Raw genomic sequence first — 17,665 nt, forward strand, 5'->3', positions numbered from 1 at the left:
GCAAGGAGAGAAATGAACTATCAGCTTTAGACAGAATAAGTGTGCACAATATACAATGTATATAGGCTAATTGTATTATACTTTATATCATATTGTTGCGTCTTTTCAGTCAATTTACACTGTGTGTGTGTGTGTGTGTGTGTGTGTGTGTGTGTGAGATGCGCAACTAGTGAATAGTGATCGGCGGGGGCGAAGGGGGGGGGTGGGGGGCAGCCGGTGTTTTCAGGGCATGGTTTCGGGTTTCAAGCATTGTTTGTGTGGCCACATGTGGAGGAGGACCATGTATACGTCACGGGAGAAGGGAAAAAAAAAAAAAAAAGTGTACACGTGATGCGGAAGTCTGCCGCGGAGGAGCTGTGGAGAGTCGTCGAGCCTACACTTGATGTACACTCGCTAAATGCGGAAGTAGAGAGCCTCCTCGGCTCCTCCACTCGACTCCACTCGCCTCCTCCAAGAAGCAACTGAGTAATTGGAATTTAGCACATCCGGTTTGGAGTCGGAGTGACCGAGTGGGAGTGAGCGAGTGGCCGAGATTTTCGGGTTTGGAATCTGGCTTAGGAGATTGGCTGAGGGGAAATAGCAGCAGGGCAAGGAAGGGGCAGAGGCACACTCAGTGGCTAAACAGTCACATCATGGACACAACAGGGCCGTGATCATGACTTTGTCTGACTCTGAAGACCTAAGTAATCTTGTATTGACCTTGGGGAACAGTAGTTCGTTACATAATTTGGGGCCAGCCTGTGAAGAACTTGATATAGGTGATTAAAAGATGTACTTTAGTAGGGGCAGGGTGTGCAGTTACCAGCAGGATCCAGTTGGATCTGATCCTAGGCCAGGAGTTTTAATGTGTTCAAAGCATGGCATCTTGACCTTAAACCTGCTGACAAATAAGCAAGCGTGCTTTGATACCTGATGTATTTACTAACCCATTGATGGCCGTGTTTCTTTTGGGCTGGTTTACAGGCAAGTGCGTGACCATTCCTCGCTCGCTAGACGGGAGGCTGCAGGTGTCCCACAGGAAAGGCCTGCCCCACGTCATCTACTGCCGCGTGTGGCGCTGGCCCGACCTGCAGTCCCACCACGAGCTCAAGGCGCTGGAGTGCTGCGAGTTCCCCTTCGGAGCCAAGCAGAAGGACATCTGCATCAACCCCTACCACTACAGGCGTGTGGAGACCCCAGGTAGGCATGAATGCCCTCCCTTCAGCCCTGAAATTCTCTTGCAAGATTTAAGAATGACCTCAAATGGCTCCATCTTAATACTAACTGGTCATAGTCATTCTAGTGGTTAAGGCTGTAGTATGATCAAGTAGGGCATTCATTTACCAAAAAAACCCCACAAAAAGTTAGACTACGGAGATAAGAGGTGTTTGCCCAACAGCGACGATATACAACGTCCTCCCTGGGGTGTGGGACATTATTGAATCCAGAATCAGCTGCTGAATAACAGCTATACTGTGTATTGGCATACAGTAGCTGCCATTACAGGGCAGTATGCAAGGAACAATGATGCAATGACAAATTGTCTCTTTTTTTTTATTATCAATTCATCAGCTAATTGTTTTTTTCATTGAAGAAAGAGAGGGATAGAGACACATTTTCATGCTTGACCACTAGAGTTTTATTATATCTTATCTCAAAGTATGTATAACTGATGTGGTTTGCACGGGTGTTAACATATCTTTCAGGAGTTATGTGGTGAATGTGTTGGCCTTCTGTGGGCACTGTGTGTGATCACAGTGCTGCTCTGTGTGGCTGGTAGGGTTGTAGTCGAGACCACCTAAAGCGAGTCCAAGTCAAGACCAAGTCCGAGGGGGGGCGAGTCCGAGTCAAGACCGAGTCCGAGAGGCCAGGGAGGGGGTCGAGTCCGAGTCAAGACCGAGACCGACGGGAGGCGAGACCGAGTCGAGGCCGAGACCGACCGGAGGCGAGACCGAGTCGAGACCGAGACCAGATTTAATTTTTATTTTTTTCTTATTTGATAGAAAATGTTCAAATCAGCCTCATGGTGGCGCTATGACAGGCCACAGGAAACTTTGCACACTCCCTAGAGGCCAAGGAAAAACCCTTGCCCTGCATTTTTCACATCTGCCTGTTAGAGCGCCACCGGGAGGCTGACTTTTGTAAAACAAATTTGTTGCTATTACTCCTTCAGATTCTGTCCAAAAATCACGCAAATCAGTACACAGTATCTCTATAGTCATGTGATCAAGACGGATGTGCCTAATTTGCTAACATTAGTTTGCAGTATAGGTCAGTTTGGAACAAAATGCCTCAAATCATGAACGCAGCGTGCAATTTCCGTGAAATTTTCCACACACATTCCCACTAGAGAGGAAGAAATGCCGCCCTTTTCACATTGGCCTGTTATAGTGCCACCAGGAAGCCACAATAACCTTCCTGACCTGGCGGAGACCTGTGCTCCGAGGAGCCCTTTTTCTAGTTTTGTTTTGTTTTTATTTTGACATTTAAAAAAATCTTTGCATCGTTTAATGAATGGCAGAGCAATTAGCTATTTAGTTATTTTTACTGAATTAATTACATCTCAATGGTAAACCTAGACCAAACAACAATGACCAAATTGACCAATGAGCCATTATCATCATTACACATTAATGTTCCTTACAGACAGAACAATGAAAACTACTCCCCTTTAATGACAAGGAGCCATCATTACATAGCACATCGATATGTGCTACTTTAATGACTGAATTACATGTGAATGGTAAAGTTATTGACCAATCAATGACTAAGTCTCACACCCCAGCAATATATCAGTGTTTCAAACACTGGTGAGACATTCAATTTAAACGCACTGTCATTCAATATGCGTTTGCATCTTCAGTTTTAAAATATGTAAACGTCATAATAACAAGCTACAGTAGTTATATATATATTTAAAAAAAAGCAGATCTACAAGCTCACAATGCGTCCCATGACGCATTGTGACCAGGCCTGGAATTTCATCATTTTAGGCCAGGGGCAAGGCCACTTGGCCTTTTGTCATTTTTTAGGGCACAAAGGCCAAATGCCAGGGCATTTTTTTTAAAGTCCACGGACATAATGAATTTAATTTGAAGGTTAAGGATGATTTTATTTTAATATAGTACAAGAATAGTATAACTATCTGTGTAATATAACCCATACTGGCAAATGACCAATATTTGTACTAAGTTATATTGGTCTCAATATTTGTCACATTCAGCCCTGGACTTCACTGACTGAAGTAGGGGTCATATGAATCACATTAGATTCACAGATTTTATGTATTTTATGTATTTTCCCCACAAATTATTTTCATTCAAATTAAATGTGATTGAACTTGCACTAACAATGACTTTAGTTGATTTTGCACTATTTAAAATATAATATTTCTTAATTATTAATAATTGAAGCTTGTAGATTGGCTATTTTCACCAGTTTTTAAATAATAATAAAAAAAGGAACATACAAGGTTTCCACCCAACAGCGACGGTTCTGTATCAGTACATGAGTCAGTTTTAGCATATTTCATTCTAATTGGCTACGATGACTGCCTATGAATTTCATGGCCTGGGTAGGTAAACCTGGCCTGGCGGAGATATGCCCTGTTGCGCACAGCAGAACAACAGGTGAAGGCAATGAACTTAAACGAGGACTGTGCTGCGCAGCAAAAATGGCTCAAACTATGTCAAACTGTCACATAGCTGAAATAAACTTTCCATTTAGATCATTGTTGACAAACAAACATGATTATTTATTTCTTGTCCATTTGTTTGTGAGGTGAGATCACAGCTTCTCTCTACTTTTGTGTGATATTGATAGCCTATAACTTTGAATTTGTTTGCAGTTCATTTCTATTGCTTACTGGATATTAAGACTCTAATAATTTTGGGATTTCGCTGTATTTTGTCAAATGTATTCATCTATATTTTTCTGTTGATCAAGCGTCGGGTTTTGTGATTAGATGCGCACACGCGCTGTCAGCCACTGGCAATCAATAATGTGCGCAAGGAAACCTTACTGAAAGCCGTCTCTAATCATCTTTAGAGAATCTCGTTTATTAAAACAACCACAGGCTACACAGTGAACACACAATAAACTAGAAGCACAGGTCTCCGCCAGGTTAGGTACGTTATTCTGGCCTCCTGGTGGCGCTATAATAGGCCAATGTGAAAAGGGTGCCAACCATGCCATTTATTCTTGCATTGAGGCATTTTGTTCCAAAAATTAGTTTTGCTAAATTAGACCTGCTGGTGGCGCTATAACAGGCCAATGTGAGAAGGGTGGTATTTCTTCCTCCGCCTAGTGGGAATGTGCGTGTGAAATTTCACGGAAATCGCAAGCTGTGTGTATACTTTGAGGCTTTTTGTTCAAAACTGACCAATCCTGCAAACTTTGGAAGCCAACCTTAGGAAATGAGGATGGAATATGGGAAATCGGACAGATCCGTGTTGATCACATGACTATAGAGATACTGTGTACCGATTTGCATGACGTTTGGATACAATTTGTAGGAGTAATATAAAAAAATGGGTTTTGCACAAATCAGCCTCCTGGTGGCGCTGTAACAGGCCCATGTGAAAGATTTGGGGCAGAGGTTCTGAATTGGCATCCAGGGAGTGTGTGTGCACAGTTTCGGAGCGACCGGGCCAACGGTGCCGGAGATTAGCTGGTGACAGACGGACGGACGGACGGACGGACACACGGACGGACGGACAGGGGGTAAAACATACTCTCTCGCCATGCCTTCGGCCTGGCGGAGACAATAAATAAATAAACACCTGGAAAGCTTGCGCTGTTAGTGGAAATAATTTAAAAATAATATAAACTAGAGGGACATGGCAGAGTGTGTTCTGCTGCTGCTGTTTCGCTGTCAACCACGAGATGATGCGCTCCAAGACAGCTGTCCATAAGCGCCAGACAGCTCTCTTAGAATGTTAATGTGAATAGGCTCCTCATAATATGGGTAGGTATAAAAAATGTATTTCATTGCATTGTAGTGACTTGGTCTTGGACTCGAGTGGACTCGGTGGGGGCCGAGTCCCGAGTCCCTTAGTCCGAGTCCGAGTCAAGACCGAGTGAAATTATGGGCGAGACCGAGACAAGACCGAGTCAAATTATGGGCGAGACCGAGACAAGACCGAGTAAATCAAAAAGCGGTCTCGAGACCGAGACCGGTCTCGAGTACTACAACCCTAGTGGCTGGTGGTCAGTGTTGTTTGGTTTTATATAAAGGCTGGCAGTTCAAAGAATACAGACATCTGATCTAATCATGCCGTTTCTCCAGCCAACTAGATTTGCAGTAATATGATATTTCACAATTACAGTATCTCTCTCTGTCTGTCTTTCTCACTCTCTCTCCCTTTCTCTCGCTTACTTTCTTTTTCTACGTCATCGGTTCTCAAAGTCCTTGGGTTCATTGGGCTCATAGCGCGGCTATGAGCTTGTAGACCTGCTATTTTTGAAAAAATCATGAAAATCTTTGCAAATCTTTGAATATATATATGTTTTTTAAAGCGAACATTTTAAACTCAAATCTTTGCTTCTGGGGGGTCCCTGGAACAAAATATGTTTGAGATGGGGGTCGGCGGCCTTCTTCTTCTTCTTCTTCTTTCTTTCTTTCTTTCTTTCTTTCTTTCTTTCTTTCTTTCTTTCTTTCTTTCTTTCTGTCTCAATCCCATCCATCTCTCCCCCTTTCTCCTCCTTCTTCCCACTCTTAATCCTGTTTGCTATTTATTGCTATAAAAGTTACTAAAGAAAGATGTGTGTGTGTGTGTGTGTGTGTGTGTGTGTGTGTGTGTGTGTGTGTGTGTGTGTGTGTGTGTGTGTGTGTGTGTGTGTGTGTTTTCGCGCGTGCGTGCGTGCGTGTGTGTGTGTGTGTGTGCGTGTGCGTGTGCGTGTGCGTGTGCGTGTGCGTGCGCGTGTGTGTGTGTGTGTGTGTTTCAACTGCATACTGATAGAGCTGTGTGTGTACTCACTTAACCTGGACCCCACTTTGAGAATCACTAGCCTACAGTATATGTGAGACTGTCTGATATTGTACATTATTTACAAAATCATTTGCCGAGCCAGATGTCATCATCACTGACGGGACAACTTTTGGCCCTCCGGCCACCTTTTGCCTGACACTGCTCTAGATCATAGACCGTAAAAGATTATGGACAGCGTCACGCCATTAGATTCTACAGACCCGAAAATAAGCCTATTTTGCAGCGATTTCAAATCCGCCATCTTTCTATATCCGGTTGATATCCGGTCCGAAATGTGGCCGGAGATTAATGCTGTTGGCTGAAACCGCAGCGAGGGCGGGTTTTCACTCGGTAGAACCAGTAGAAACCCTAGAAACATACCCTACTTTATCATTCATTTTAAAATAAATGGGACCATAATTTACCAAAACGCATGTCATGGTGATTGAAAGAAGACTTTAAACTAGCGACTGGAAGCATATAGTGTTTATGCCAATGTTTATTAAGGTAATGAAATCGAGTGTAAAGTTTGTCCCAAAACCCATCCGCTTGAATAGAGCCTAAATGCTTCTGCAACCAGCAGGGTGAAACAGCGAGACTACAGGCCAGTCATATGAACTGTCACACTTCCTATATAGCCTCAATTTACAAGCTGGATTCTAGCCCCTTGCTCTAGACCCTTGAAGAAGTGCTAAACGAGGTCATGTTCATCGTTGGCTCAACGTACACAGAGCATCACAACAGGAGATTTGTTGGCAAAATGTATTTCTTGACAGATCAGGTTATTTAGTCATTATCTGGTTCATGAGTTCAGGGAGAATGACTAGTGGGCTGCTTGTCATTATAGAATGATCTCATGCCCAAGATACATTTGTTGTGATTTGTGGAACAGTGACGTTTTATGTTGGTGGTTCTCAAAGTGGGGTCTGGGGACCCCCAGGGGGTACTTGGGGGCGTTCCAGGGGTCCCCAGCAAAAAGTAGTTAATATAGCAGCACAATCATTTTAACCACTTTATCCATTTATATGTTGGATATTCAAAAATAGCAGACGTACAAGCTCGCATGTAAGCTTGTACGTCTGCTATTTTTGAACATTTTATAAGTCGCTCGCTCGCTCTCTCTCTCTCTCATTCTCTCAGTTCTCCCTCCAGTCTTGGTGCCTCGCCACAGTGAGTTCAACCCACAGCACAGCCTGCTGGCCAAGTTCAGGAACGCGTCTCTGCACAACGAGCCGCTGATGCCGCAGAACGCCACCTTCCCCGACTCCTTCCCTCCTCTGCCGTGCACCTCCTTCCCTTCCTCGTCCTCGCCCGCCTCCTCGTCCTCGCTCACCCAGTCCCCACCCTCCTCGCAGAGCTACCCCAACTCCCCCAACAGCGGAGCAGAGCCCGGCAGCCCGTACCACATCACAGGTATAGGTTAGAGCCTCACCTCACCAGTGTTGATTTCGTCGACTAAAACTATGACGAAAAATGTTCGTCGACTACCTTTTTTCACTGACGAAAACAAAATAAAAACTAAGCTATGATGACTGAAACTAATACTAAATGTATTGACAATTTTGTCAACAAATGAAAACTAGACTAAAATGTTAGTGAGGGAACTAGTGGAGAAGAGATCCAGTAGAACTAAAAGACAAGTCTTTTTTTGTTTGGTTGCGCTTGGGAGTTGCTCTCTGAAAATACATGTGTACATGTCCGTTATAATAATTATTATCATTAAGTCCCTCTCTTCCCTCTTCTCTTCCATTGCAGCGGAGACCCCCCCACCCCCTTACAGCATGATGGAGACCAGCCCTCACGAAGACGTCAAGCCCAGCAACTCTCCAAACGGACAGAAACTGATCCTCTCCGCGCCCAACAGAGGTACTGTATAGCATTCACACACATACACAACACTCTAAACGTACAACTCCACTCACACTGTGCTGCAAGGGTTCCCAAACCTTTCAGGCCGTGAGCCCCCAACATAATCATAATTGAACTGGGGACCCCCCACCCTGACAAGCACTTGGAATTGTAGAAGTGGGCTGATTGATGGCACTCTGTTCCTTCTGTCAGCTTCATCATTAGCATTGGTTACCTCCAATAGGCCTACCGCCGTACTTATAGCCAACATGGGCACCCTGCGTTCAGTGTTGATGATGGCCTGAGGAACGAGACGTCCGTTCACAAGGACACGTTTAAATTATTCATGCTTTTAATTACACAGAACTAACCTCGCGTCACCAGTCTTTCCACCTCGAAGGAAAGCCTGGTATGCGTTACTAAAGACCCATATGATCCGGTCTAGGCCACGCCTACTGAAAAAAAAAAGAAAAAATAATCCTCTTTCCTGATTGTCGCGATCCGGTTTTGCGGTGCCGCTTTGTTTTGGTTCCCCAATCCCTATTTAAATGGAATAGAATTTCCCCGTGGGATAATACGGATAATACAGACGCTAAATAGTCTCCGGAAAGTACACTCACATTTATATTTAAAAAATAAGCTAAACTACGCCGCATCAAGGATTTTATTAGGACGGACCTATTTTGGGGTGACGTCTTTCCGGATTGTCGCGATCCGGTCGCCTGATGACGCGGATGACGCGCCTGGTGACGTAGGGCTACTTCCACTCCCGACCGGATCATAGACCCGAAAAGGAATGCTGCCCAGGCTAACACAGAACAATGCAGAGAGAAAGGACATTGAGGGTGAAAGACACAGGAATCAAACCGGTAAACGATGCACTTATTATGAAATCTACTCTTCACCAGTGTTGATTTCGACAGCAAATTTCAAGTCTTTTGAATACATTTCTATTTAGTTTTTGTCATATTTTAGTCATCTGAAAAGTTTTAGTTTTAGTCTAGTTTTAGTCAACTAAATCTACAGTTGATTTAATAGACTAAAATGTATTTTAGCAGGCCTTGATGGCGTCTTAATGCCTGATTTGTTGACCGGCTACTGAAAATAGTCGATCTACAAGCTTGTAGATCGGCTATTTTCGGAGCGTGACACCATACTCAATCAAGCATAAAATGACTTGTCTTAGTTCTGGATCTCTTCTCCGGCCAATAGTCCCTCCATAACATTTTAGTCCAGTTTTTATTTTTGGATGAAATTGTCAATATATATTTAGTCATAGTTTTATATATTTAGTCATCATAGCTTAGTTTTAATTTAGTTTTAATTTAGTTTTCATCAGTGAAAAAGGGTAGTCAACAAACATGTTTTTCGTCATAGTTTTAGTCAACGAAATTAACACTGCTCGACACACGGACACCGACAAGCTCCTTCACCTTTAACCTGAGGCCAGTTTTTTGAAGAAAAAAAAACGTATGTTACTATGTCAGTGGTTCTCAAACTTTTTCATGTCAAGGACACCAAAATGTATATGTATTTGGCCACGGACCCCCATCTCAAAATATTTTGTTCCAGGGACCCCCAGAAGCAAAGATTTGAGTTACAAATGTTTGCTTTAAAGGAGAATTCCGGACAAATTAAGTGTTATCTTTCATGTCTCGTTACTCACCTAGCGACGTAAAAAGTGGCGTTCTTTTTTTCCATATATTCCCCTGTCGTCATTTTTTAAACACCCTCCGTTGTTATAATGGGAGCGAGTGGGTTAGTGAAGTTCGTCTATTATAACCAACGCAATGTTATTTTTTTCTCTACTACGATTCATTGTAGAGTCTCATGATAGTCAAACATGCGCTGAAAATTCCTGCGAGCCTGCCGTTAATGGCGAACGATTTAACACTGGATGCTTGTTTCTTTCCAGAACCTGGCAACTCGTGTTGCCAGATTCTGGAAACAAGCAACCAGTGTTAAATCGTTCGCCATTAACGGCAGGCTCGCAGGAATTTTCAGCGCATGTTTGACTATCATGAGACTCTACAATGAATCGTAGTAGAGAAAAAAATAACATTGCGTTGGTTATAATAGACGAACTTCACTAACCCACTCGCTCCCATTATAACAACGGAGGGTGTTTAAAAAATGACGACAGGGGAATATATGGAAAAAAAGAACGCCACTTTTTACGTCGCTAGGTGAGTAACGAGACATGAAAGATAACACTTAATTTGTCCGGAATTCTCCTTTAAAGATCTGTATATTCAAAGATTTGCACAAAATGTCATGATTTTTCAAAAATTGCAGATCTACAAGCTCATAGCGTGGCACTCGGTGCCGCGCTATGAGCTTGTATATCTGCTATTTTTGAATAGCCAAAGTATAAGATAATGGTTAAAGTGGTTACACAGATGCGTTCCCGGTCTTAATGGGTTAACATATAATAACACATGTACATGTGGTACAGTACACACACACACACACACACACACACACACACACACACACACACACACACACGCACACGCGCACACGCGCACACACGCACACACACACACACACACACAGACACACAGACACGCGCCTCACCTTTGCCTATGTGTAAGTACATTTTGATACAGTACTTTTGTTCTTTTACTCAAGTACATTTTGAATTCCGGACTTTTACTTGTAACAGAGTACTTCTACATTGCAGTATTGATACTTTTACTTAAGTAAAGTGAGTTAACTTTGTCCACCACTAACTACAGTATAACACATGTTGTTCCCGTACAGAACTGCGGCCGGTGTGCTACGAGGAGCCGGAGTACTGGTGTTCCATAGCGTACTACGAGCTCAACAACCGGGTGGGCGAGACGTTCCACGCCTCGTCCCGCAGCGTGCTGGTGGACGGCTTCACGGACCCGTCCAACAACAAGAACCGCTTCTGCCTCGGCCTGCTGTCAAACGTCAACCGCAACTCCACCATCGAACACACGCGCAGGCACATAGGCAAAGGTGAGGCGCGAGCGTGTGTGCGTGTGTGTGTGCGTGTGTATGTATGTGTGCGTGTGTGTGTTTGTGTGTCAGTGGTGAAAAAAAACCATTGTTTTTACTTAAGTAAAAGTATCAATACTGCAATGTAGAAATACTCTGTTACAAGTCCGGAACACAAAATTTACTTGAGTAAAAGTACAAAAGTATTGGTATCAAAATATACTTAAAGTACAAAAGTAGAAAGTATACTCATTATGCAGAATGTCCCATTTCACATGTTTTCAAACGTATAAAAATCTTATGAAAATAGCAGATCTACAAGCTCACAATCAAAAACAAAAAAGAAACTAGTGACTAAAGTTTTCAAAATAATTGTAGTGGAGTAAAAGTACAATATTTGCCTCTGAGATGTAGTGGAGTAGAAGTAAAAGTACAATACAAACATCTTTAGACAGCCTCACTCTGTCTGAATTTACGGTTGTTATGATTGATGATGACAGGGTGTACTGATAATCTCTGAGACAATCTCTCAGCCATCTGTAAATCCATCTTTGGGGCTTTTAACGGTTTAACCAGCCCTTTTTACATTTATTTTTTGATTAATCGTTCATAAAATCAAATTAGTCTTCTGAGTCATTTCCTAAATATGGGTTTAAATTCTTCAAAACAAAAGCTCTTCTTTCCTCAGTGCATTTATGGTCCATTTGCATGTCTGACTATCAAAGAATCTATCAAAATGTATTTTGGCGGGCCTTGATGCTGTCGTAATTCGTTTTCGTCAGTGAAAAAAAGGTAGTCGGCGAAAATGTTCCGTCATAGTTTTAGTCGACGAAATCAACACTGCCACTCGGGCAGAAACCTCTTATCTCCATATTTTAACTTTTTTGTGTTTTTTCTTAAATGAACGCCCTACTTGATCATACTACAGCGTCACATAAAAGCATTAAAAAGTAGCAGATCTACAAGCTCGTTTTGAGCTTGTAGAACTTTTGCTGTTTTTGAATTTGAATCCTGAAAAGTAGCAGTTTTGGACATGAGGTTTCCACCCAACAGAGAGAAAACAGAGAGGGCCGCCCAGCCCTCCGTCCTTTGGGACAAATGTTTAACTCTTGTCATTATATGACATCAGAAAAACACACTGCTGTCGTCATGGCTGGACACACATCAAACATCCCCATGGCTTTTACAATAAACCAGGGAACTGTTAGGAGGATGTGTGTGTGTGCGGTCTGATATTATACTAATTAGACAGGGCTCTTCAACAGGGGGTCCGTGACCCCTAGGGGATCCTCAGAGTTACTACATGCATGGTCCGCCAAATCTTTGTGTGATAGGGAACATTATAGACGACAATAGCAGATCTACAAGTTGTGAGCTTGTAGATCGGCTATTTTCATAGTTGGTGTAGACCAGAGGGAAAAAGAGCAGACCAAGTACAGAGGCAACGGTCAAGTTGAATAAATATAGAGGGTTTGAAAGGTTAACTGTCTAAAAATACACATTAGCATGAATCCAACTAGTAACAAACATAGTTTTATACAATGTATGTGTAGGGGGTCCCTGCTTCATCTCTCTCTCTCTCTCTCTGTTAGGGGTCCTTGGCCTGAAAAACGTTGAAGACCCCTGGTTTAGACTGATGATAGGTTCTTGGTTTACCTATGATCCTAGATTACTATTTCTATGCATTTGATTTATTAACTTACGTTTACCTTGCTTAACGTAAGTCGCTCTGGATTAAGAGCGTCTGCTAAAGGCCTAAACAGCATTGTAACATGTCTTTTTGTGTGACCCCCCCCCCCCCCCTGCAGGTCTGCACCTGTACTACGTGGGAGGGGAGGTGTACGCCGAGTGCCTGAGCGACAGCAGCATCTTCGTGCAGAGCCGCAACTGCAACTTCCAGCACGGCTTCCACGCCACCACCGTCTGCAAGATCCCCAGCGGCTGCAGCCTGAAGATCTTCAACAACCAGCTGTTCGCCCAGCTGCTCTCCCAGTCCGTCAACCACGGCTTCGAGGTCGTCTACGAGCTGACCAAGATGTGCACCATCCGCATGAGCTTCGTCAAGGTAAACCGCAATGTCTTTCTTTTTCCTTTATTTATTCAGGGAGCCCATTGAGAGCAAGCTCTCTTTTTCAAGGACGCCCTGATAGCAACATATAAAATACATACATGAGAAACAATAACAAACATTTGAATCACATTACAATGTCACAAATAAACATAGTGTTACATGAAACAGGCGCAGTCACTATGTGTCCTCAAGAAGTTTCAGAGAAGTTTCAGAGAGTCCTGAAGTTTGTTCCATTTGTGTGGCGCATAGTACACGAAAGCAGTCTTTCCTTGTTCACTGCTCTTACGTGGACTGGTATATCTAACGTGTGTTTGAACGTGTTGAATGTCCAGTAACCCTTGGTTCCAAAAGCGAGGATAGGTATAAAGGAAGTTTACCACACAAGGCCTTATAAATAAATAGAATACAATGTTGCTCTCTACGAACTGCGAGAGATGGCCAACCCACTTTATCATATAAAATACAGTGATGGGTGAGATAATCATCGCCAGTAATAAAACGCAAAGCGCTGTGGTAGACTGCTTCCAGAGGCTTCAGTGTGGAGAGTGAAGCATGCATATACAATATATCCCCATAGTCAAATACAGACATTATTACAGATTGAACAATAGTCTTTCTGCTGGTAAAAGAAAAACAGGACCTGTTTCTGTAAAGGAAGCCAATGTAGTGCTGAGGCCTTATGAGAGGACTTTGAGGACATACAATAGTATGACCTTTTAGCTCTTTATAGATGGCCCAGCGGTCCAGGCGCAAACCACATGTAGGGCCCCCTTATTCCTTATCCTTAAACTTCTTTGCCATTCTTTACTATTTTGAAAAACATTTTCAAATAGTTCAAATAGCCAATCTACAAGCTCACAACGTGTCGATGTAGATCGGCTAGTTGAACTATCTAAAAATGGTTTTAAAAATAGTGAAATATGGCTAATAAGTTTAGGGGTAAGGCGGCGCCCAAGATAGGGCCCATAGGCTCTAATGACAGAATGTCGTGGGTTCGAATGATCCCGACAACCTTTGCTGCGTGTCACCCCCCGTCTCTCTATCCCTGTGTCCTGGCAATCTCTACTGTGTACTATAAATAAAGGCAGAAAAGCCGAAAAACATATCTTTAAAAAGACAAATAATACCATTTTACCCTGTGGGTGGGGGCAAGCTAGAAGACTTATCTCAATTAGGTCCCATTGCAATTTGGGACAGGTGGTCTTTTAGGGCAGTAGTTCTCAACCAGCGGTCCGGGGACCACCAGTGGTCCTAGAGGGGGTCCCAGGTGGCACTCAGCTAAATGATGGATTTTTTTTTTTTTTTTCCATTTTATTTAGGGTTAAATTATTGTTAAACATCTCTTGTTTGTCATGTTTATGACAAACAAGAGATGTTACTTAATTTACAAGAAGTCTACGCAATTAGAATGTAGAGAGATTGTTATTTTTTTCAACGTTTGCCTGTTATTCAGCATGAAATTGTGGAGAAAATCTTATCCAACGACAACTAAATATTCTAAGTTTTGGGTCTGAGAGTCTAAATCTCATCAAACGGTGGTCAGTGGCTCAAATGCCCAATAAATAATGGACCTTGATATGAAAAGGGTTGAAAACCACCGTTTTAGGGTGGTTAATGTGAATGAGCAAAGGGAGTCACAACATTTGATGGCTGGTGGCAGGGCATTCCACATTTTGGTGGCATAGTAGAATGAATTCATCCCCCCCCCCCCTTCAATGATGCAACAGCATGGGACATGTCTGATGGACACCATGTATGCCTTTCATAGACTTTCCTCTGTGGGTTGCCGCTGATCTTTGGTTTCTCGTGGAGCGATATCACATGTGTGCACGGATGTGGGCTTTCTCCTGTTACATATTGACACAGACACACAGGCAGTCATCCCCATGAGCAAGTACCTCCCCCCTACACTAACTAAGTTACTAAGTACATTTACTCCAAGTACTGTACAGTTTTGAGGTACTGTTACTTTACTTGAGTATTTCCATTTTTGGATCAATTATACGTACTTGTGCTCCACAACATCTCTGAGGCAAATACAGGTATTGTACCTTTGACTGCACTAGAACTATTTGAAAAATGTAGTTTGAACGTTCTACCGGTAATTACAAAACTTACCAACAAAACCAATTCAGCCCAATTTTATACATGCTATTTTCAAAAGATTTGGACACATTTTCAACGCTTTTACATTGCAAATACATTGTGAATAAAGTACTCATTCTGCATAATGAGTACTTTTGGTACTTTAAAAGTATAAAAATATTGACATCAAAATTACTTACTCTAGGAATACAGGACTTTCCACATTGTGGTATTACTACTTTTACAAAGAATCTGAGTACTTCTTCCACGCACCAGCATGTCCCCTGACAGACCGAGCATCATTCAGCCTGTCAGCTGACATGCTGACATGGCGGTATAGCTGACGTGAATCGCTGACATTTGAAATGTGAAAATGCTTCAATTTTGTCATCATCTCTCCTTCTCTCTTCTCCTGCTCAGGGCTGGGGGGCGGAGTATCACCGGCAGGACGTCACCAGCACCCCCTGCTGGATTGAGGTGCACCTGCACGGGCCCTTGCAGTGGCTGGATAAGGTGCTCACGCAAATGGGCTCCCCACATAACCCTATCTCCTCAGTGTCGTAACAAACAATGCACACACACGCACACACACATGCCTGCTTCTTGTGTATGTCGGTTTCTGCCCCGAGTTTCATTTACAGTGCCATCGCGACTCTGTAGTTACTACGTCGTAACTACGGAGTATGACTCACGATCGACTTGCCCATCCTCCCACCTCATCATTTCATCGCAAAGGCCGTACTGGAAATGTTACCCCACACACACGCACACACACACACACACACACACACACACACACACACACACACACACACACACACACACACACACACACACACACACACACACACACACACACACACACACACACACACACACACAAGCCTTTTCATTTCATTCTCTGACAGCTGCAGTTACTCCAAACTACATGATGTTACTTATCATTGGATTTCATTTTTGTTAATTTATAGCCCCTGTAACAGTGGTCAACCGTTCCCCTTCCTTTCAGTACAACTATGACACTGCATTTATCCTCTCTCTCTTTCTCTCTCTCTCTCTCTCTCTCACTCTCACTCTCACTCTCTCTCTCTCGACCGATAAGTTAACTGCACTCCAAGCCAAGGAGAATGGGATTTACGTGTAGGTACTATAAGTGATTCATGATGTTTAAATGTTATATTATTATTAGTATGTATTTTCATATGTTGACCTTATGTACTTACTGATGTTTGGGTTATTGATTTGTACTTGTTCTATTAAAGTTTTTGTTCTTGAAGTCTTACAGTCTTAATCGCTATATATATATAATATACAGTATTCTTAAAAGCCAGAGTGTTATATAAATGACTTATGATTTATGTTTAGTATGCTATATATGGAAGAAGTAAATGGAAAATCTGCTTTTTTTTCTTGAATCCAATGTCTAATTTTGGATAAATGTGTAGTCTCTAGGTAGACTCCCACCTAAATTCTAAAAGGTTATGTATTTTGTTTTCACATCCTTATTCTATTCCAGTGTGGCTCAATCTATAGACTGATGGTCATAGGTTCAAAACTCAAGCAGGGCTCAATATAAAAAGTTAAAACAACCATCAAAGTAAAGGTCTCAAACTGAAATATAAAATCTTGCCCGTAACTCAATAAAACGAAGTGCTAAAAATAACAAAACATCTTTTTAGGAGATTTGGTTATTGTTTAAAACCATTTGTTGGAATATTTTTTACTCTTTCATTGAGAGCAAACACAGAGATGTTTTGTTTTAGCCTTAATAATGGCGTTACATTACATGTCATACCTGTTTTGTCATTTGTTTTAGATGATCAAAACTAGGGTCGAGAGCAGTAGGCAGCTTCCATGCTCTTTCAACAGAGTCTATCTGCAGACTGCAGACTAGGGGGTGTATCTCATTGTGAGACTAGGGGGTGTATCTCATTGTGGGCGTTTCAGAAAGGGGGCGTATCCCATTGCCCCACTAAGGTTATGGTTAGGGTTAGGTTTAGGTTAGGTCCTATATTCCCCGCTCTCCTAGGAGTACGGTCCCGAGGAATACGAAACGCCCCCGAGGAATACGAAACGCCCCCCTATAATACGAAACGCCCCAATAGGATACGCCCCAATAGGATACGCCCCTAGTCTGCAGTCTGCAGACAGACCCCTTTCTGCTCTTTGCCTTAAAAAGGACAAATGTGTAAAATCACTACAACCAAGACTCAAACCCACAACCTTCAGAATGTGAAACCCTACCTTTCCTCTTGGGCTACTAAGCTTTTCACACCAATGACATGTTTTAGGTCATATTTCACGTTGAAGGGGGAGGTGGCAAGACCACTGTTGGGAATGTTTTAAGTCACTATTTAAATTCTAAAAGGTTAAGTTTTTCTTTCTCACTTGATCTTCCTATGCCAGCGTGGCTCAAGCGATGAATCAGAGGTTTATAAGCCAAAGGTCATAGGTTCAAAATTCACACAAGGGTCCATATTAAAAAAATTGAATTAAAGCTTTCAAATAAAAATAATAGTAAACGTCATCCAAAACCATGTGACTCAATAAAATACTAATACATCAAGATAAACAAGGATGTTCATTAACAAAACATACATACAAAAGGGCTTAAATAATACCTAATTAAGCAGCTGTGAAATCAAACTAGTGAAGTAATTAATATATACAAAAGTCAATAAAAATATACTTTGCTTAATATAAAAATGTGTTAAGCTACTCCCTCTGGGGGTGGGTCTCCTCCCTCTAC

At 42.4% G+C, this 17,665-nt stretch overlaps 1 protein-coding gene across 1 annotated transcript in view; it reads left to right on the forward strand.

Annotated features, from left to right (window-relative positions):
- Positions 1 to 16,192, forward strand: part of smad9 (SMAD family member 9) — a 21,316-nt gene extending 5,124 nt beyond the window's left edge. The window contains exons 3-8 of the mRNA XM_080434523.1: positions 964 to 1,179; positions 7,089 to 7,361; positions 7,704 to 7,814; positions 10,560 to 10,781; positions 12,569 to 12,825; positions 15,337 to 16,192. Of these exons, the coding sequence (XP_080290649.1) occupies positions 964 to 1,179; positions 7,089 to 7,361; positions 7,704 to 7,814; positions 10,560 to 10,781; positions 12,569 to 12,825; positions 15,337 to 15,480 (1,223 nt within the window). The 3' untranslated portion in view covers positions 15,481 to 16,192. The remainder of the gene's footprint in view (positions 1 to 963; positions 1,180 to 7,088; positions 7,362 to 7,703; positions 7,815 to 10,559; positions 10,782 to 12,568; positions 12,826 to 15,336) is intronic.
- The last annotated feature ends 1,473 nt before the right edge of the window (positions 16,193 to 17,665 follow it).

Source organism: Gymnoscopelus braueri (genome assembly GCF_963280865.1).
Source record: "Gymnoscopelus braueri genome assembly, chromosome: 8".
Lineage (NCBI taxonomy): Eukaryota > Metazoa > Chordata > Actinopteri > Myctophiformes > Myctophidae > Gymnoscopelus > Gymnoscopelus braueri.